The 22921-nt window shown below is 35.5% G+C and overlaps 1 protein-coding gene across 3 annotated transcripts in view; it reads left to right on the top strand.

Moving 5' to 3' along the window:
* The window catches only part of CERKL (CERK like autophagy regulator), a 194109-nt gene that overhangs the window by 51521 nt on the left and 119667 nt on the right, over positions 1 to 22921 (top strand). For all 3 annotated transcript variants that reach the window (XM_072612552.1, XM_072612551.1, XM_072612550.1), the window contains exon 2: positions 16896 to 17138. In XM_072612552.1, the coding sequence (XP_072468653.1) occupies positions 16896 to 17138 (243 nt within the window). The remainder of the gene's footprint in view (positions 1 to 16895; positions 17139 to 22921) is intronic.

The raw sequence follows: 22921 nt of genomic DNA, 5'->3' as shown, positions 1-22921 counted from the left end.
TTAAATTATTTTTTAATGTTTAACAATCACTGCCATACAATTGAGATTTTATCCCCCCCACACCTACCCCCCACTACCCCCCTCCCTCCCCACGACTGCATACAATTCTGTATAGATTCTACATATACTTTCCTATTGAGTACATTTTCACTATAGTCATGGTACGTAGTCGGACTAAAATAAATGGAAATCATGTAAAAAATCAAAACATGATACACAAAAACATACACATACACAAACATGATCTGCTACATTCTGTGAATGACTTCCATATTTCTTACTCTGAGTGGGGAAGGCATTTTGCCTTAGAGAACCACCATTGGGATTTTATTATTTTTTTTTTTAAGAAGTTCTCAGACTAACTTCTTAACTGAATATATGTTATTCCCCCTTATGCTTTCTACATTCCAACAAATTAGTCTACTCACTGTCACTATACATTATATGCCATTTTCCCCCTCTCTTGCTTTGCAAATGCTCTTTCCTGAAACTCTCCCTTCTCATCTCCACTGTGTTAAAACTTTAGCTTCCTTCAAAGCATAGCCCAGGTGCCACTTTTGATAGGAGAACTTTCTTAATTTCCCCAACTGCTACTAAATAGCATTCTTTTCTTGAAATTATTTTGTATTTACCCTCTGTCCCTGTTAGGAGCAAGTATTTCTTTGTGACCAGAAAGTAGATTTTTTTAAGAAACAGAGGAAATGGGCTGAGGAGACTTTTGTCCAATGGTCATATTGTTTGGTCTATGGTAGAAGGTTAATCTGTCTGCTATACATGTGTGGTTGGTAGGGGCTTGTGGTTGAGAAGAGAGGAAAAATGTTTGGAAATGAGATTGGGAGTTGATGGTTGTATAAAAGAAGGATTTGTGAGCAACAGGGAAGCCTCAGCTGAGGTTATTGTAGCATAGGAGCTATGCCCTGCTGCACCCCCCTGTGGAGTGTTATGTCCTTGGAAGGACAGGAGCTATATTTCATTTTTGTTTATACATCCCTATCACTTATTCTATAGTGCCTTGCACATGGTGGGTGCTTCATAAATATTTATTGAATTAAATTTCTCAATTATAACTTTGTAACACTGAATGGCCTTTGAAAAAATAGTTTCATTAGAGTGGTGGGAGCAGGAGATGGACATATGAGAAAGGAAATGATTATGGGAGCAAGCATTTAGAGGAGGTGTACAGAAATAGAATTAAGGAGACAAGTAACAGAACTAGTCTTAATGGGGAATAGTGATACCTCTGTGACCAGAGTACAGGAGGAGAGAGTTTCTTATCCTTAGAAAGTTTGGAATAAAGATTTGAGGTTGTTCCAGTTGTACGGCCTCAGTCTTCTCAGTGATAGGGAGTTTGTCACCGGCTCTAAGTGTTGACTGGGTAAGGGCAGTACTTTGAGAACCGAAAAGAGATGGAAAAAGAGTGAGTGGTTGGTAGGGGAATGAGATAAGACCTTTAAAAATTTTACTAATGCTGTACTAGACTTTGAATTACATGTGAAATTTAGGCAAAGTATAGCCTCTGTCCCATGGAGTTTAAAGGGATCTGACCTACACAATAAATGTAGTACAACAAGGTAAGTGTAAAAGTGTAAAAGTCCTATATAAGACATGAGAGGAGATAAATTGCTGACTGGATGAATTCAAAGAAGGATGTGTCATATTACCTAGGCTTTAAAAATGTGTAGGATTTCAACAAGTGGAAAAGCTATAGAAGGTATTTTAGCTATGAGAATTAGTGTACAGACACAGGAAAGCATGGACCTGGATGCTGAGGTGAAAATGATGTAAACTCTGTCAGGAAGTGAAATCTGTCCCCTAGAGTTTGTGATAAAAAGGGAGGGAAAATTTGAGGTTGTTCTGATGGAGGTGCATTCCAGTTTTTGGGAATACACATTCAGAACAAAGATAGGTAGGATCCCATGATCTAGTATTCTTCAGGGGAAATCATCTCAGAAGGTATGGATGATGCTTAAGAATGACATTTTTATGGCATAATGGTAAACAGGAGTTGTCTGAAGAGATGAATGCAGACTCACAGGGAACTCCTGAACCAACTTCAATCTTGAAAAAAAAAAAGAAGCATATAGAAGATGGAAGTCAGGCCAGACAGCCGAAGATGAATATAAAGTTGTCAGCGTCAGCAGTCCTAAAGCCTTTAACAAGGTGAAGCGTGAAAAGAAATCTAAGGACAACAAATATATATATACGTATTTAAAGCAGAGTTCTCAATGCTTATTTTGCCCGTTTTCTCTGTCAAAGAGAATGACCTTTCCACCGGAAGGGACCAGACAAAAATACAAAAATGACGGGCATCACTTTGTACTGTGCTTCCCAAGTTTCTCTGAAACAACCCCTTAATTTCTTAGAACACAATAGAATTCCGTTACATTTGTGTGCTGTAATTTGTTCGATCATTGCCCAGTTGATGGATGCTGTGTTCATTTCCAGTTCGTTGCCACTACAATAAAAGCTGTTATAAATGATTTTATATAGAGAGATCCATTTTATTTTTCTTTGATCTCCTTAGGATAGAGGGCAGTAGTGATTGCTGGGTTAAAAAGTATGCATAGTTTAGTGACTTTGAAAGCATGGTTTCAAATGGCTTTCCAGAATGACCAGTCAATTCACAGTCCCCCCAACCATGCATTAATATTTCTGCTTTCAAAAATTCATAATTTTTTCTTTTTGGTATTCTTTGCAAAACTGATGCATATGAGGTCGAACCTCAGAGGGGTTTCATTTGTTTTTCTGTGATTATTAGTGATTTGGAACACTTTTTATACAATTGTCAGTCAATAACTTAGATTTCTTTGCAAACTTCTTGTTCATATTCTCTGAGTATTCATCAATTAGTGAATCTAAATACAGCTTACCTATATTTTAGCAAGATTTTTGATGAAGCATTTCATACCATCCCTGTGGAGAAGAGATATTTGGTTAGATAGCCAGATTCAAAGAGTAGTCTTTAGAAGTTTAATAGAAGTGTAGCAAGAGTTCTCTAGTGGAATACTACAAAAATTTTGTGTTTAGCCTTGTTCTGTATATTTTATCAGACTTAGAGGCATAGATGGTATTATTATATAAAGCTGGAAGGAATAGCTAATATATTGGGCTACAGTCAGGATCCAAAAGGGTATTGTATTGACAGGCTAGAGCATTGGACCAAGTCACGTTAGATGAAATTCTACTGGAATAAAAGTAAAGTCTTACACTTGCGCTCAGAAGATCAACTTCACAAGTATAAAGGGGTGGGATGGGGCATGGTTGAAAAGATCTAAGGGTTTTTGTGGTTTGTAATACAACATCCCCCTAAAGCTTATTTGACTCCAGGCTACATTTATAGAGATTTCTGGGAATAAGGAGGTGCTAGTCACTATGTTCTTTCACCTTGAGCATCTAGATTATGTTCATTTCTGGGGAGCAGAGTTTATGAAGCACACTGGTTAAGTTGGTGAATTTAAAGAGGAAATGAATTTGAAAGGTGAAAGGCATTGAGTTCATGTGATACGAGAATTGACTGAAGGAACTAAGGAGTAAATTTAGCTTGAAGATGACACAGGGGAGAGATGATACATGCATTCAAGTCAAGTCAAATGAAATCAACATGCATTTATAAAGCACCTACTATGTGTCAGGCACTGTGCCACATGCTGGGATTAAGTATTTGGCTAGCTGTCATGTGGAGGTGGAATTAGATTTGCTCTCTTTGGTTCCAGGAGGCAATAGGTGGAAGTTACAGAGAAGCAAATTTAGGCTCAATTGCAGGAAAACAACTGCAACAAAAACAATACCTAACAGTTAGAGCTGTCCAAAAGGAAAATGAGCTGCCCCAAGGTGTGGTGTTTGTTGTTCAACCTTTGTTCTTGGAGAGGATCAATGATATCACAAAGGTGATGTCTTGACTCACGAGTGAATTGGATTTAAGGCAGAGAAGCTCCAAGTCATCAGCCTCACTCCTCCAGCGTCATTGGAGTCCAGTGGCAAGACATAGGTCAAGATGAGTGGCAATGGCCCATTGAGACATGGTGGTTTCCTTTTGGAGGAGATCTTTAAACAGAGACTAAATGAAGTTTATTATAACAGGGATCCCCTTTAGGTACAGTTTGAACTAGATGACCATTGAGATCCCTTCAAACTCTCAAAATTCTTTGATTATTATTGTTATTAACATGGAAGGTATGTGAAGGATGGATTTAGTTAGGATTGAGGAGAATACAGGTAGAAGGACCTACTTATAAAACTGTAATAGGCAGGGAGTGGACAAAGGTCATCACTATGGTGATGGTAATGGGAGTTCAGAGGGGAGAAATAGTTCATAAATGGAATATACAGAATTTGGTAACTGATTTGGAAGTTGAGATAGAGGTCAAAGATCATGCCAAGGTTTTTAAAAATGGGGGATTGGGTGAAGAAATAGTGAAATCTGGTTGATATGAAGCTTTCTGGCAATTATATTATTTCTTATTACTGTTTATTCTATGGAAAATAAGAACCCCAATCATGTTTTGAGGAAATGATATTTTCCAGATAGAATGGAGCTAATGAGATGTCTTCATTCATTCAACACATGTTTATTAACTTGACTACCAGGAATTATGTATGTGAAATGTAAATATGCATATCATCCCTCTTTCAAAATTTTTAACTTAATTGGAAAGATTTCATATATATATATATATATATCTTTATACACCTGCATATATAAGTATAATATATGCTTTTGTGTACATATATGCATATACATATGTATATATAAAATTTATGATCTTATCTGTACCCCTCATTTGCACATAATTGGAAAATTGTCCCATACCTTTGTCAGTATATATTTATATGTACGTGTTACATTCACTATATATATATACATATATATATATTCATTTGGTAAATATTTGTTGACTTTACTGCCAGGGACCATCTATGCGAAATGCAAATATGTATGTTATAGTCCCTCCTTCTAAAATTAAAATTTAATTAGAAAGTTTTCATATATATCTTTACATATGTTATAAATGTTATATATAATGTAATATTATATGCATACCATATCAATATAATATATGCACATATATGAATATATAATACATGTATGCAGACATGACTACTTATGATCCTATCTATATCCCTTATTTGCACATAATGTGAAAATTGTCCCATACCTTTAAGTTTATATATGTGCATATAAATATTCATCATATTATGTTATTATATATAATATAATCATACATATATATGTTCATCATATATTCATTCAGTAAACACTTATTGCCTTGACTATCAGGGACTATGTAAACCCCTTTAAATCTTATTTTTCTCCTCTATGAAATGAATATCATAATGCCTATATTATAATTCTAATGTATAATATGTGTTGAAATAGTAAAATACTAATATAATTTGGGTGAGGTGCAGAGATGTTTCTGATACACTTCATTACATCCCCTCCCCCAAACAGGTGAAATTATGTACTCCACAAAGAAGATAATAATATATTTAAGTACTAAGAAGTGTTTTGCCTTTTATTTCTTTACTAAGCAGGGAAGAGGTTTTCTTCCATGAAATTAGAAGGGTAGCTTGCCATTCTCTGGCTGAAGATTGGCTGCATCCCTGGTGGCTTGTAAAAAACCAAACTGCCAACTCAGAGACGCAGTTGAAGTAGGAAATAAATAGACCCAAAAAGCTAGAGGCAGCTAGGTGGTACAGTGGAGTACCCTGCCTGGAGTCAAGAGGACCTGAGTACAAATCTAGCCTCAAGTACTTATTAGCTACATGATCTGAGCAAGTCACTTCACCTCTGTCTACTTGCTTCCTTCACTATAATATGGGAGGTAGTATTAGCACCTACCCAACAGTGTTGTTTTGAGGAGAAAAATGGGATGATATTTGTAATCCCTGTAGGAAAGTATATATCAGGTTCTATATAAATATTTATACCCTTCCTCCTTCTTTTCCTTCTAAATAGTGGGATCTCTGGCAATAGAGAGGAGAACCAGATATGGAAAAACCCTCAGATCTTGAAAAAATATTGTTCTTTATCTTTTTCCTTGCCCCTTTACCAAAAGACAAGAGTGGAGAAAAAGGAATTTATTTCCATTTCTTGCTCTTCCTCAAGTCTGCCATGATGTTCTGCAGAAGAGATACATACTCAATAGGAGTCTATTCCCCGCATGGAAAATCAGCTATAGAATCTCCAGAAAGTGTGATTCCTGGCAGCAGAGAAGAGAGCAAATTATGAATTCAAGGCATCAGAGATTGTACATCCCCTAAGCTGATCTCATAGCAGGTGGAAGTTGTGGGATCACTCCAGAGAACATGCTTCACAAAGAAACATAGTTAAATAAAACCAAAGGACACAATGATCATACACACACATACACACACATACACACATACACACACACACAGACACACACACATAACTAATCAGGTGTTCCATATAATGTCAATGTTAAAGAAATGACTGTACTGTCATAATCATCATTAAGATCAAAATGAATTTATTAAATTCATCTTTTTGTAGTGCCACACTAAGTATCAAAGATGGCATGGAATTTCTAACGTTCTAATAGCCCTAGGCACATTAATGTTGCCCAGACTACTGGATCTGCTTATGGGCCAGTCCCTGAAACTATTTTTCAGGTGTCACTCTGTGTAGATGTCACTTGGGAACTTCCATGCAGTGCTACCGCCTCTGCTTCCACAGTAGCCACAGCTACTGAAGATCTAGAAAAGAAAGCTCTGGACCTCAGAGCCCTTGCCACTGTCAAATGGTTCAACGTCAGAAATGGATATAGTTTTGTCAATTGAAATGGAATTAAGCAAGATTCAATACCATCTATCTTGCAACTGCACTCTAAGGACCATTTGACTTTCACCTGAAACTTCCAAATATATTGTCTTTCCCTACCTTCAGAAGCTGTCTCTGCTTTTCTGTTTGTATCTTTGGTGTTTAGCATAGATCTTTGCTCATAGTGAGTTCTTAATAAATGCTTTTTCATTCAATATTCATTTAGACATCAGGAAAATTCAGATAAAAATAAAGAACATCTATATTTGTGTGTGTGTGTGTGTGTGTGTGTGTGTGTGACAAAACTCATGCACATGATTATATGGCAAAATCATGGAAATACTGAAACAAGTTGATAAGGGGCCTAAAAACATTAGAATGTAACAATGAGTAAAGTACTTGTTTAATTGTGTCTGACTCTTCGTGACCCCATTGGGGTTTTATCTTGGCAAAACAACTAGTTTTTTCTGACTTGTGCTTTTTTTCACCAGCTCATTTTACAGATGAGGAAACTGAGGTTAACAGGGTTAAGTAACTTGCCCAGGCTCACATAACTAGTAAGTGTCAGAAGCCAGGTTTGAACTCAGGAAGATGAATCTTCCTGCACCATTGCCTTACTCATTTTAAAGTGAAAATGATAAAATAGAATTGATTACATTCTTATATGTAGTATTACATATATAATCATTCAACAAAGAACAAAATTAAGCAGTCCCTGGAAGATGTTTTATTGATGAGATGATACAACATGTACTGAGATAAATACAAAGCAAATAGAGGAGGGAACAAGCATGCCAAAATAATTATAATATTTGCTTTCTGAAAATATTTCAGCATGTTATAGTCATTTTTATTCCAGATAAAGTAGAGGATGATTTCTCAACTGTATGAGAAAATTTGAATTTTAAAGATATATATATATATATATATATATATATATATACACATTTGCTGAAAGCTAATAAAGATGACATAGTCAAATATGTTGTCTTTGGTTTTGCTCATCCCCTTCGATGACATCAAGTCATCAAGACTTTTATGGTTAGTTGAATAATTGACTTTGTGTTGAATAAAGCATGTTGATGATTGATGGTTTTTTTCATATGAATATTTAGTGTTGGAATGACATTTCCTTAATGTATATAAAAGTTTTGGAGTAACTGGCTTTAAAAGAACTAGTTATGAGATGTTATGAACATTCACCACATGTTCTTAATGGTAAAATTACTTTAAAAATAATAAGGAATCAGCATTTGTTATCTATTATATTTGAAAATATATGTGTATATATATACATACATACATATATGCATATATATTTGCAGGTATATACATGTCTGTATATATTTGTATGTGTGTATGTATGTGTATGTGTGTGTATGTGTGTGTGTATATATATACGTATATATATACATATATATATATATATATATATATATATACACACACACATATTTATACGTGTTCTTATTGTTAGTGCCATTCAGGAATACATTCAAAAAAGCACAGAGGTTGATTTGACTTCCTGATTTTGGAGCTTGACAGATAACTATTCAGTCTGAAGAGTGTGAAAAATACCTGTTTATCATTGCCATTTAAATTCTTCTGGAAATTAGCTAAACCTTCAGCCATAATGTAGAATAATGTATGACAGAAACCCATAGTTGAAATTCAGTGTATTTTTATCATCAGGAAAAAATCAATATTTGATGGTTATCTTAAAAATGTGCAGATTTTGCCATAGATTGCATCTTTTCTCAGTATTTCAAGAAAATTCCTATTATGGAAGCGAATATTGCTTCCTCTTCTCACTATTTTTCTGTAGTTCTCTAATATTTTGTTTAGGCTTTTGTATTAACAATTATCTAGAGGGCATTCATTTCTTTTTTTATCATTTCCACTGAAATGAAAGAATAACCTTGTTTGTTTAAACCCTAGTTTAGCCCAGTTGTTAATAATTACATTGTTGTTGTCTTCTTACAATTAAAGTGTATTCAAATTTATTGGTCCTTTGCTTCACAGATATTTAACTCAGTGTGTGGTGTATTCAAACAGAATCTTGTATTTTTAATTAGGGGATTAGATAAGTAATTCCAAACAGCTCAGAATGTTAGACTCCATGTTGCTTAAAAGTCTAATATACCGTAAGTGTGGACATAAACTCTGTTGTTAGGGATTCATATATCAGGCAGGCTCGTTTTTCAGGCAGTATTTTAAAATGTGGACATGTGCAGACACTGCAAGCACAATTAGCGTCCAGCAGATAAATCCAGCTCTAATCCTGTTTACGGTCTACATCAGACAGATGTGCCAAGATTGATTTCGACAAGCCTTCAGCTTACAGTAATATTTTTAAAAGTGCAATTCACTATTCTATTTTTGTTAAACCTCTGCTGAATATTCTTAAGTGTGGTTGGTCTTATTCTTTTTCCTAACTGCTGTAACCTACTTTATACAGGTCTTTGCTTTGCTTTCATGGTGACAGGATAACCTGGCAGGAGAGATTATCTTTATTCCCTGTAATTAAATTGACTTTTTTTTCCCAGAAGATACAACAATAGGAAGTGGGTGCTGAATTAAATAAATAGCATGATATCCAATAGATGTATACTTAAATCCCTTTCAAGAACAGATGGTACCCAGTATCTTTGTAAGTAATGTGAGAGGACAGTTAATGTTCTGAAACAGCTAGCTATAACCAATATGATACTAATGAACCAATAGTTCTTCAATGATTAAACACATAATACACTATTTGTAGAATTTCAGTTCTCAATACCAACTTAAAATTTTTTATTCATTATTCATAAGATTTTATCATATGCTCTAAAGGTGGTAAATATAATTTTTGTTGTTTTATGTAGCAAGTTGTTACTTTATTTTTCTACCAATGAAAAATGAATACTTTTATTTATGATAGTATCCTCTATATTTTTATTTAAGAGATATCTTTTTGTGTATATTCTATGTGCATGTATTAGATTCCCATTGTAAGTGGAACTTTTGTCCACATTAGTGAAAGCTTTTATTTTTGTTCTAATGTTATTTATTTATTTAATATGTAATTTATTTATTTAGAATATATTTCTAGCAAAAGAATATAAATACAGCAGGTAAATATTTTAGTAGACCCTCTTCTTTTGCTGATATGGGATCTTAAAACTTTTCTAGTTTTAGTTTTCAAATTAAGGCTGATTTTTCCTTCTGGTTCCCATAGGTATTGAAGGGAGCCAAAGTATTTTTAAAGGTAACTCTGCATAGACGTTAGACATAAAAGTCTATTTTAATTGGTCTCATACTTGGAGTACTTCCTATAAAATATAATCCTCTCTCAGTATGATAGCTTACAATAATATTTATTCTTATTGTCATGTCATATCCAAGTCCTTTTATTTAAATTATCCAAATAAAGTGTTTTGGGAGCCAGTGACTTTCTTTAAACAATGTTCGTTTTCTTTTTATAATTAGCCTTTTAAAACCCCTTCTTTCATTAGCTTATCCTGTTAGATAAAGAGCTCTGAACTTAGGTTTCATGAATTTGTTTTTAAAAGTATTTTAATAACTGTATTTCCGTTGAATTATTTTTTTGGGGGAAATCTTATGCATTTTATTTTATGCATTTAAAATTATGAGAAGGGGGTCTATATGCTTCACTGACTGCTAAGGGGTACATAACACAAAAAAGGTTAAGAATTACTGTTTAGATGATCTGTAAAACCTATCAACATCATTTATGAGTTAGAGGCTTTCTATAGCATCTTACAAGTTTTCTTCATCTCGTGGAGTACTGGTTTCTTTGAATTTCTAGTAAGTCAGTGAATATCCTGCCATTAGAAAGACCAGCTGGTCCCTCCTTATATCCATCTCAACTTAAAAATCTAAATTTGCATTGAAAAAATTTCCTGGGTAACCCTTAAATCAATTGGAAACTTTAACTGACATTTTCACTAATTTGATAATACTCAGTGTCCTAATTTTATTCTGAATATCATGTTGTTAGTTAGACTGAGAAAATGAGACTTTCTTTCTTGCAGTCTATAAAATTTGTGAAATAAAATCCTCTTCAAATTTAATAAGTGATCATGGCAGCTAGATAACACCCCTGTTAGACTAATAACTCTAGTGAGTGGGGGTTGCTTTGTGGAAAGAATGAATGAAAAGCATAAATTTCTTACTGTATGCCAGACACTGTGCTAAGCATGGGCAAAACTAATGGAAAAGCAAGATTGTGTCTGCTCTCCAAGAGTTCACATTCTTTTAGGAGAAGACAGCACATTTAGGAGGTTTCAGCTGCAAGTTGTATGGAAAGATCCCGTAGTTCCTAGGGTACAGTGAGTAGCAAAGCAGATGGGAATGTACCTTCTTTAGTGATGGTTCCACTGATAGAGTCATGTCTTTTTCTGATGTTGAACCATAAGACTTTGGTGTTAAGAATAACCCCACCACCCCCAACCCTGGTCTTTGGTAGCTATGGCTGCTGAGGAGGTGGAGGATATAGTAAAGAAGCATTTTCCAGGTTGCATCTCCATAGCAGTTGCTTCCTTTAGGTGGGGGTGGGATGAGTTACACAAGAGCAGGTGGTCTGGAAGCACTCCTCAGAATTCTTGGGGTTAGGGTCCTGGTTCACCTACATCAGGGTCTGAGGGGAGGTAGTGGTTGAAGTAGTGGTGTGTTTTACCTGGCACATACTGCCTCTTGTCTGTCCTTCAGCAGGGTGCTTTGCCACTTCAGCTTGGCTGGTTTGTCTGTACTGTAGCTAGCAGTTGGTCAACAGTTGGTGGCAATGACTGGCCTTTTAACGCAGGGGTTGCTTTTCTGCATGATGACTTTGAGGGATGACCTGGAAGCAGGTCCAAGTGGTCTAGGTGTCACTGCCATCCTTGGGGCTTTTGGGCTTACTTGCTCATTGGTGGTAATTAGTCACTGGATGGTCATGGTGGTAAAAAGAGACAAAGTGTTTTTTTCTTTTTTTGTATCAACATCACCTGGCATAGTACCTGGCACATAGTATGCATTTAAATGCTTACTGATCTGATTGACTTATTAATGACGTTAATCTTAACATGAAACATTGTTCTAATAATAGGTATTTTTTTCATAATGACATGATAGTCTTTGAAAAAATAATTTTGTTCTAAAGGAAACTTACTTATGTTTGGGAATTATTTTTGGTCAGTTATTTAGAAAATAACTAAACACATTTATTCTAAGTTTGCATCTCTAAAGCTGTGTTTTGCCTGTTTCCTTTTAAGGTGTTACACAGAAATCTGGCAAATGGGTCATTCATGTGTGGCTATAACCTACTGTATGATTCTGTAGTCATTCCTTCTTAATATATTTTTAGGTGCTTAGGGAGAAGAGGGAAAGGAATTTTTAATTTGGAAGGTAGGCAAAGGCATATAAGGAAGATTACTTAGAACTTATTATTAGAACTGGCTAGGGTAATACTCACTGAATTCTTTTCCTGCTTCATTTGTCAACTGAAGATGTTCTCTACAGTATCTGAGAGGCTGCCTTAAAATAGCAGACACACCATTGTTGTAGTTCATCTTTTTAGTGACTTCATAACTAACTAAAAGAATGGATATTTAGTATGTGTGGGCATACATGGATAATAACTTTTCTTCCAAAAAATGGAGTTTCTGTGGAGTTGGAAAAGTTGCTGAATCAAGGAATGATTTGGAGGAATTAGACTGAAAAATGATAGAACCTTTCAGCAGGCCAAGTCTAAGCAGAAACTAGGAAGAACCTATTTATTCTTTGTGTGGAAAATAAAGAAAAGATTAAATCCATAGATGCTGTAGAGACACAGACAGAAAGAGGGTCAGACAACTGGTTAGAAAGAGATTTCAGGCAGCCCTTTGCTGGCTGTGGGTTTTGGACCCTATTGCATTGCCCTTGTTCAGTTCTGGGTTGCAGTTTCAGGGTGCAAAAAGAGTACTGGCACTTGTAGCCAAAGGGGTGCAGGGGCCTTGGGCACAGTTCCAAGGCAGAAAGGAGCATTAGTGCTTCAGTCGGTAGAGCAGCAGGGGACCTAGTCACAGTTCTAGGGCCAAGAGGAGCACTAGCATTTATAGTTACAGGGGAACAAGGTGCCTTTCTAGGTAAAGATCGGAGCACAGGCTAGGAGAGCAGTGACTTCATCTTTCCTTAGATCATACTACTTTGGAAGCACCAAAACCTTACAGACCCCCACAACTAGCTCTGAAAAGAGAAGCATGAAAAACGTGAAATTTGGAACAGTTTTTGCTCCACCCAGGGAGAAGACCCTAATTGTAATATAGATGAAGAATGCATTCTATTAAATTCCTTGTATGACACAAATATGGTGCTGATACCTAAACTAGGAAGAGCATGAACAGAGAAAGAAAACTATAGACAAATTTCTGTAATGGATATTAAGACAATTTTAAAATAAAATAATGGCAAGGAGATCACAGCAGTATGTCACAAAGATTATATAATAGTCAGGTGAGATATGAGGAATGCAGGGCTGGTTCAGTATTAGGAAAAGTATTAGCATAGTTGGCCATATCAATAACAAAAGCAACAAAAATCACATGATTATCTCAATAGATGAAGTAAAAAACTTTTGACAGAATACAATACTCATTCCTATTAAAAACACCAGAAAGCACAGGAATAAAAGAAACTTTCCTTAAAATGATAAGTAGTACCTATCTAAAACTACCAGCAAGCATTATTTGTAATGGGGATAAGCTAGAAATCTTCCCAGTAAGATCAAAGGTGAAGCAAGGATGACCACTATTACGACCGCCACTAATATTCAATATCATACTAGAAATGCTAGCTATAGCATTAAGATACGAAAATTAAATTGGTGGAATTAGAATAGGCAATGATGAAATAAAACTACCACTGTTTGCAGAAGATATGATATCCTAAGAGAATCTTAGAGAACTAACTAAAAAAACTAATTGAAAAAATTAACAACTTCAACAAAGTTGTAGGATAAAAAATAAACCCACACAAACCATTAGCATTTCTATATAGTATCAGTAAAGTCCAGCATCAAGAGACAGAGAAATTCCATTTAAAGTAACTAGAGACAATATATAAAATACTTGGGAGTCTACCTGCCATGACAAATCCAGGAACACAATTAGAAAACACTTTTCATACAAATAAAGTCAGATCTAAACAATTGCAGAAATATTCATTTCTTGTGCATTGGCCAAGCCAACACAATAAAATTGACAATTCTACCTAAATTAAGCTTATTCAGCACTATACCAGTATAACTTCCAAAACATTATTTTATAGTCAAAAAAAATAATAATTCACATGGAAGAACAAAAGGTAAAAAAAATCAAGGAGACCAATGGAAACATGTGAAGAAAAATGCTCTAGCAGTACCAGATCTCAAAGTATTACAAAGAAGTAATCATCAAAACAATCTGGTACAGGGGAAGAAATGGAGTGGTAGATCAGTGTAATAGATTAGGTGTACAATACACACTCATAAATAACCATAGCAGTGTATCGTTTGATAAATGCAAAGATCCCAGCTTTGGGGGCAGGAACTCAGTATTGGACAGAAATGGCTGGGAAAACTGGAAAGCAGTTTGGTACAAACTAGGTATAGACTAACTTGTCATACCATATACCAGTAGCTGAACAAGTTGTGGTATATGGTTGTGATGGTATACTATTGTGCCATGAGAAATAATGAGTAGAATGCTTTCAGAGAAACCTGGGAACACATATGAACTGATGCAAAATGAAGTGACTGCAACCAGGAGAACACTGTGTGCAGTAACAGCAATATCACACAGTGGTCAACTGTGAATGACTTAGATATTCTGATCAATACAGTGATCTTAGAAAGTTCTAAAGGATTTATGATGAAAAATGCTATCCACCTCCAGAGAAAGAATTGATGGAATTTGAATGCAGATCAATGTACAGTTATCCCTTCCACATCACAACTTTCCCCATTGCAGTTTTGATATTTCATGGGATGGCATTAGAAATTAAATGGGAATTTTGGAGAAGCTTTGTGGAAGCTTCAGTCAACATGTGAAGGCCAGCAGATGATACAAAAAAGTTCAGAAACTCAGAAATGCAGAATTGTTATAAAAAAGGCATTCCAGTAGACTCTGTCATCATACGAGAGAAGGTTAAGTGTGTATATAATTTCCTAAAGGAAAATGAAGGTGAAGGGGTCTATGCCTACAGATTTAAGCAGATTTTCCAAATCACACAGGTACCAGACCCATACCCCTGCAAAGTGGAAGGGATAACTAATAAAAGTTTCTGGAATGGACAGATAAGTTTATTTTTTTTTAGATTTTTTTCCCTCCCTCCCCTCTTCCTCCCCTAGATGGCATGCAATTTCATATAAGTTCTACACATATATTCTTATTAAATACATTTTTACTATAGTTATGTTGCATAGAAGAATAAAATGAATGGGAGAGATCAGATAACAAACCAAGTGCGAAAGAAGATGGTCTGCTAGATTCTGTGATTGAATTCCATAGCTATTTCTCTGGATGTGGAAAGTATTTTGCCTTAAAAGACCCATTGGGAATTTTTTAGGTCCTTGCATTGCAATGAAGTTCTAAGTCTACCAGGAAAAATCCTTGCACATTGTGGTTGTTACTGTGTACAAAGTTCTCCTGGTTTTGCTCCTTTCACTCAGCATCAGATCATATAAGTCTTTCCAGGCCTCTCAGAAGTCTTCCTGTTCATCATTTCTTTAGCACAATAGTGTTCCATTACATTCATATACCATAATTTATTCAGCCATTCCCCAATTGTTGGACATCGCCTTGATTTCCAGTTTTGGCCACCACAAAGAGAGCTGCTATAAATATTTTTGTACATGTGGGACCCCTTCCCATTCTTATGATCTCTTGGGGATACAGTCCTAGAAGCAGTATTGCTGGGTCAAAGGGTATGCACATTTTTGTAGCCCTTTGGCCATAGTTCCAAATTGCTCTCCAGAACGGTTGGATCAGCTCACAGGTCCACCAACAATGAATTAGTGTTCCAGCTCTCCCATATCTTCTCCAACATTGATCATCTTCCTGTTCTGTCATGGTAGCCAATCCAGTAGGTGTGATGTGGTATCTCAGAGGTGTTCTGATTTGCATCTCTCTAATCAATAGTTATTTAGAGCATTTTTTCATATGCCTATAGATAGCTTTAATTTCTTCTTCTGAAAGCTCCCTGTTCATATCCTTTGACCATTTATCAGTTGGGGAATCACTTGTATTCTTGTACATTTGACTCAGTTCTCTATATATTTTAGAAATGAGGCCTTTATCACAGATACTAGTTGCCAAAATTCTTTCCCAATTTTTTGCTTCCCTCCTAATTTCGATTGCATTGGATTTGATTGTGCAAAACTTTTAAGTTTAATGTAATCAAAATTATCATTTTGCACTTCATAATGGTTTCTATCTCTTGTTTAGTCAAAAATTCTTCCCTTCTCCATAAATCTGATAAATACACTATCCCTTGCTCCACTAATTTGTGTGTGCTATCAATCTTTATACCTAGATCATGTACCCATTTGTACTTTATTCTTGAGCACGGTATCAGGCATAGTTTTCACCACACTGTTATCCAGTTTTCCCAGCAATTTTTGTCAAACAGTGAGTCCTTATCCCAGAAGCTGGGATCCTTGGGTTTATCAAACAGTAAATTGCTATATTCATTGACTATTGTATCTTGAGTACCTAGCCTATTTCACTGACCTACCCTTCTGTTTCTTAGCCAGTACCAAGTGGTTTTGATAATTGCTGCTTCATAATACAATTTGAGATCTTATAGAGCTAGGCCACCTTCCCTAGCATTTCTTTTCATTAGTTCCCTTGATATTCGGGACCTTCTGTTCGTCCAAATGAATTTTGATGCTATTTTTTCCAGCTCTGGAAAATAAATGATCTGATAGTCTGATTGGTATGGCACTAAAATAAGTAAATTAATTTAGGTAGAATTCTCATTTTTATTGTATTGGCTCGGCCTACCCACGTGCAACTGATGTTTTTCCACTTCCTTAAATCTGACTTTATTTGTGCGAAAAGTATTTTGTAGTTGTGACAGCTCAGTTTATAATTGAAAATTTTCTTTTCTTTTCTAGGTAATTCCAAATGTGTTTCTTTGAGTAAAGAGGAATTTATTGAACTCAAAGACTTATTCTCTGTGAAACTGAAATGGCGTCGATCTGCCAAACAGCAGAAAGGTGGTACTTTATTAGGTATCACACTTTTTGCGTGTATGAAAAAGGAACAAAATAAAATAAAAGATTATACTCTTACTCTTAATAACTCAAGTGAAGACCACTGTTCCTCATGGGTTAGAGATTTGAAGAAAATTTTAACTGGTAAGTACTTTATTGTAGAAATATGTTATTTAAGTATTAGTCAAGTATAATGCTACCTGGCTAAGCATTCTCATCTGTTCAACTCATGATTGTCCACTCCACTGTAAAAAGAGCCTGTAGAAAGCTATCTGGAAAGGAGCAAGGAGGATAAAACAGGGATGTGGAATTTTTAAAAAAGTTATTTAAGCAGGATTCAAGAAGTTAGAGGACTGTTGTGTAGGTAGGTAGAAAGTGATAACTGACAATAAAGAGAAGGTGGAGTTGCGCAATTCTCTTTTCTTTCTTTTCTTTCTGTTTTCTGTGCCAAAAAAGTGGTCTTGCTCAGAAAGTGAAAAAATGAAAATGGATAATGGAGTTGCCAAACAAGATAAGTCAGGAGATTTAAGTGTACCTAATTGGTGTTGATCTGTTTAAATCCCAGCTGAGCAACATCTTCTCGTACTGGGAAAAAGGAGGGAGATGTACTTAGTTGCTATGTCATTTTAGTGATACTTGAAAGATTGTTGAAAAATGGAAAAATTGCAAGATTGAAAAAAAATATTGTCCTGTTTTGTTTTTTTTAAAGAGAGTCTCCAAACTATGGTCTTGACTTGAATTGCTGATAGGATTCTAGAATGACTGATTAGAGAGATAGTAAACATCCAGAAAAAGGAATATTGTTCCAGGAGAGTCAACATGGGTTCCTTGAGAACAGGTCATGTCAGAGTAGCCTTTTTTCATCTTTTTTCAGGGCTACTAAACTGTTAGAGTGGAGTAAGGCTGTAGAAAAAAAAAACACCTCACCTTAATTTTAACAAGTAATTTGAGAAAGCATCTCATGGTATTCTCTTGAAAAAAAAAATGAAGAGGTAGACTAGATTCAATAGAATAAGATCAATTTAGAGGAAGCTGAACTTCTCAGACTAGTTATTATTGGTTCAATGTCATTTTTGTGAGAAGTCTCCCATGGAGTGCCCCAGGGATTCGTGGTTGACCCCATGCTGTTTCACATTTTTATCAATGATGTATAAAGTTGTGGCCAGCATGCCCATTAAATCTGGAGATGATCTTAAGGTGGGGGTGAATAGCTGACACACAGAATAACAGACTTGATAGGCTATGTTGGGCTAAATTTAATTAGATGCTATTCAGGAAGGGCAAATATAAAGTTTTACATTTGAGTTTAAAAAGATAAACTTCCCAAGTGCAAGTTAGGGGAAGAATGGCCAGAGAGCAGTTTGTCTGTAAAAGATCTAACAGTCTTAGTGGATTGCAAGCTCAGTACTAGTGTGTTATGGGAGCTGAAAAGGCAAATGTTATTTTGGACTCTGTTAAGAGAAATGTAGCTTGTAGGATAAGGGAGGTCCTACTGTCTTCCACCTTGGTAAGGTCACAGCTGGCATGTTGTGTTTTGCTCTAAGCAGCATTGTTTAAGAAGGACTTTGATAAAACTGTAGAATATCTCAAGGATAGGAACTAGGACAATGAAGGATCTTTTCTGCGTGTCACATGAAGATCAGCCAAAGGACCTGAAGATGGATAAGGGAGGAGAGACATGATTTCTGTATTCTGGAATTTAAAAGACTTGTATATGGAAGAAGAGTTAGACTTGTTTTTTGTTTGGCCCCAGAAAGCAGAACCGAGATAAATAGGGAAGAAATTGAAGAGATGAATATTTAAGCTCTTTTTCAGGAAAAAATATTCTAACAAAAGTAAAATGGGCTGCCTCAGAAAATTGTGAATCTTCAATCAAGGACTGGATGAGCACTGTTCAGAAATGCTGTAGTGGAGATTATGGTGGTGTATATGGAGGCAGAAGTCCCTTCCAACTTTAAACATTTTGTGATTTTCTGATATTGTTAGAGTCATGTTTACTTGGCCAAGCCAATATTAAAAAAATTATTCTTTGGAGCTACCACATATCCAGCATGTGTGCTAGGTAAATAGTGTGAGAATTTCCTAATATTAATTATTTTCTGAGCATAAATCATAAAAATGATAATCCAGGTACTGATCATTGAGAATAGGCTGTGGCTCTAAATTAATTAAAGAAAGGTGAAAAAGATTCATATATACAAAAAATGTTTAATAAAGCTTTTGTGGGAGCAGAGAGTTGGAACCTTAAGGGGGTGCTGTCAGACAATAGCTGAACAAATTATGGTATGTGAATATAACAGAATGCTATTAAAGGCATTAAAATGACAAATGATATGGATTCAGAGACAACTAAGAAGAGTTATGTGAATTGATGCAGATTTAAATGAGTAGAACCAAGAAAACAATTTGTAAATAACTATAATATAAAGAAAAACAACTTGGAAAGACTTAAGAACTCTAATTATTGTGATCAACCACATCTCTAGAGGACCAGTATGGAAGCATGGTACCCGTTGTCTGACAGAGAGGTGAGGAACTTGTACAGATTGAGGTGAATCTGTTTTATGTGGCTGTATTTATGTTATAAATTTTTTAAATTTTTATTATTATGTAGAGAGGAGGACTAGTAATGTTTCTTCCTTTCCTGAAATAAAAAAAAAGAAAGAAAAAGGGCCATTATAGTATTCCTTTTTCAATGTACAGAAGACAACAAGATTTAGGAGATAATGAAAAGTAAGACATCTTTGAGAGTAACGTTGAATTTTTTTAAAATGCAAGCTCTGCATAAAAAAGATTTGTGGATTCATAAAAAACCTTTTCAGTTTATCTATCTGTCTATCTTTCTATCTATCTGTCTTATCTATCTTATCTTATCTGTCTGTCTATCTATCTATCTATCTATCTATCTATCTATCTATCTATCTATCTATGGAAATGCTCATGTCTGCTATTTGTCTAGAGTTGAATAACAAAAAAAATTAAAAATAAAAATGAAGAGAGTAGGCTATGATTTTCCATTTAAAAAATGTCTCTTCCTTCAGAAATGTAATACTTACTGACACCAAAAATAATTATTTCATTGAAATATGCTGTCAAAATAACTGAATTTCATGAAATTTCCAAATAAAAAAATTTCATTAGTAGTTTAAATATTTAAGTAATAGAAATTGCTACTGTGTAGTGTGAACATCTAAAAAAGCATTTTAATTAACTGAAAACTAAATCAAGATTGTTTTTCATCTTTGGATTTGAGGATTGATTTTTCATAGAACCACAATTCTCCCTTTATTTCATTTAAGCTTATTTCCTCTTATTAGCTTGTAGCAGACATGGAGAAAAATCAATGTTCATCCTTCTCATAAAGATCTCTTCATATGCTTTGATGACAATAATTAAGCAACTCTGTACCTTTTTCCTCTTTGGGGTAAATAATCACAGTTATTTTAACTTTAGTTCCTAGGATGTTTTCCAGTCATTTAATGGTTTTTGTAATTCTTTTATGAGTCCTCTGTAGTTCTGTCTTAATTGTATGGTGACAAGCTCTGGTTTAAATTATATAAAAGGATCTAATGAGTATCATGTATAGCAGAAGTGTTATTCTCTAGCCCTTTAAATTCTTTAACCTTCTATTGTTAGAAGATGGGGTAAAAAAACTGCAGAGTAAGTCATGGAGAGCTTTTAAATTCCTTTTGGAGGGGGTGGAGCCAAGATAGTGGAGTAAAAAGACGCACATACTCTAGCTCTTCTCCCTCAGCCCACAAAATACCTGTAAAGAAAGACTCTCAACAAATTCTAGAGCAGCAGAAGCCACAGAACAACAGGGTGGAGGAGATTTCCAGCCCAGGGTGACCTGGAAGGCATTGGGAAAGGTCTTTCACACTGAACACGGAACTGGGAAATAAGAAATACAGGTAATGGGGTATAGAAATTTATCTTGCCCTACAGGACAAGAAAGAAGATAGGGACAAGGGAAGGGAGGGGCTTTTGAAGGGAGCACACATTGGTGGAAGGGGAAATCAGAATGCAAAGCATTTTGGGGTGGGGGAAAAAGAGAGATGGAGGGAAAATTTTGGAACTCAAAATTTTGTGGAAATGAATGTTCAACTTAAAATAAATAAATAAAATAAATTCCTTTTGGGCACTATACTTGAACCTCAGGTAGGTAGCCACTGTCAGTTGAACTAGTGTCTAATTAGTGTAGCACAGGTGTGATGATTAGACTTATTTTGTTGTTCAGTCATTTCAGTTGTATCTGAATCAAAGATTAGATTAAATTATTAAATTATTAGATTAGCAAAGATTCTGGTGTGGTTTGCTATTTCCTTCTCCATGTTATTTTACAGATAAGAAACTGAGGCAGAAAAGATTAAGCAACTTACCCCTGATCATACAACTAGTGAGCATCTAAGGGTAGATTTGATCTCAGGTCTTCCTGACTCTAGGCCTGGCACTTTACCCACTGGGCCATCTAGCTGCCTAAGACTTATGACTAAAAGGATTGATAGAGACCGTACTTAATACATTCAGTCATATTTTTTATTTTTACGTATTTCAAAAGACAACACCATTTTCATTCTAAATATATTTATTAAATGCCGTTGCCTATATGTACCAGGTACTAGGGATACTAAGATAAAATAGCACCTACCCTTATAGTGCTTACATTCCATTGTGAGGAATAAAGTATAAAAACAGGACAGTAAATGCAAAAGTATAGAAATCAAGTAATTTCTGGAGGGAGGGGAAGGCATCAGCAACTGGGCACGTGGTGGGATCAAGAATTGTGTTTGTCCTTGATTTTCAAAGAGGACTATGACATCATGAAAATGATGACATGACTTGCATGACATGACTCACTTTCTCCTCCAGAGTCATCTGGGTCCAGAGGCCAGATATTCATTAGGAAGACTGGAGATGACCCAGGATGCAATGGGAGACTCTGGCCCTTTTAGGCTAAGGTCTTTTCAGGTTCTCACTTTGAGTGAGGCAGTGCTCATTTAGGCCTCTTTAAGAAATGAGTCAAGGGGTGGGGTCAAGAATAGTCCCCAAGTAGAGGTGATGCTTGAGCTGTCCCCTGAAGAAAAGAATTCCATTGCCAGGAGGGGAGTGTGCAGTGCATACATGGTACATAGCTTTCTTATGCAAAGGCAAGGAGACAGGAGATGGAAATATCATGAAAGGGATACTGCAAGCTGTCCAGTTTGACCACAACACAGAATAAAGGAACCCACATCTCTACATCTGGTCCATAAGAAAAGGATTATCAACAGAACTTCCCCACTCTAAACCCAAACCCAAGTCAGTGAAGATTATACAGAACCTCAAAGGAATAAAAGTTAAAGTAAATTTTAAAATCCTGCGAAAGGAAAAAAAAAATCTCAGAGGTAAGAAGTCCCCTGAAGGATGAAAAGTGAAAGTGAAAATCTTAGGTATACTATAAAATCTTCATCAAAATAAAGGAACCTTAGCAAAAGATCCTCAAAGGGATAAAAAGTGAAAATATAATGCAAAGTGAAAAATTTTTAAGCTGAGGAGGAAAGAAGCCAAATAACCTCAGCATGAAAGGAGAAAAAAAATACTTTAATGTGAAGGAAAACAGCCTCAGCTCAGACAACTTGTTGCTTTGGGCCTTAGCTGCTTGTAGAAGAAAAGGATCTCTACATAGAAAAGTAAATAAAAAGTCAATCCTTAGCCCTCCTTCTCAAGGAAAAGCCTTCAGCCAGGTTGGCTTCAGAGTAGGGGATGTGGGGATGTGTGTGGGGTGTTGGGGGAGAGGGACAGAGACCAAGAAAATAACAGAGGATTAATGTAAAAGTTTTTCCTTCCTCTCTTGAACTTTTGCCGAGGGAAAGGCTTTAACGAAGGTTGATCACAAAAGGAGGAATCCTTGGCATCCCCGATAAAGGAAAAGATCCAGGTCTAAAAAA

The sequence above is a fragment of the Notamacropus eugenii genome, chromosome 5, assembly GCF_028372415.1.
Source record: "Notamacropus eugenii isolate mMacEug1 chromosome 5, mMacEug1.pri_v2, whole genome shotgun sequence".
Classification (NCBI taxonomy): domain Eukaryota; kingdom Metazoa; phylum Chordata; class Mammalia; order Diprotodontia; family Macropodidae; genus Notamacropus; species Notamacropus eugenii.
The sequence above is the reverse complement of the archived record's forward strand: the minus strand, read 5'-3'. Positions and strand labels throughout refer to the sequence as shown.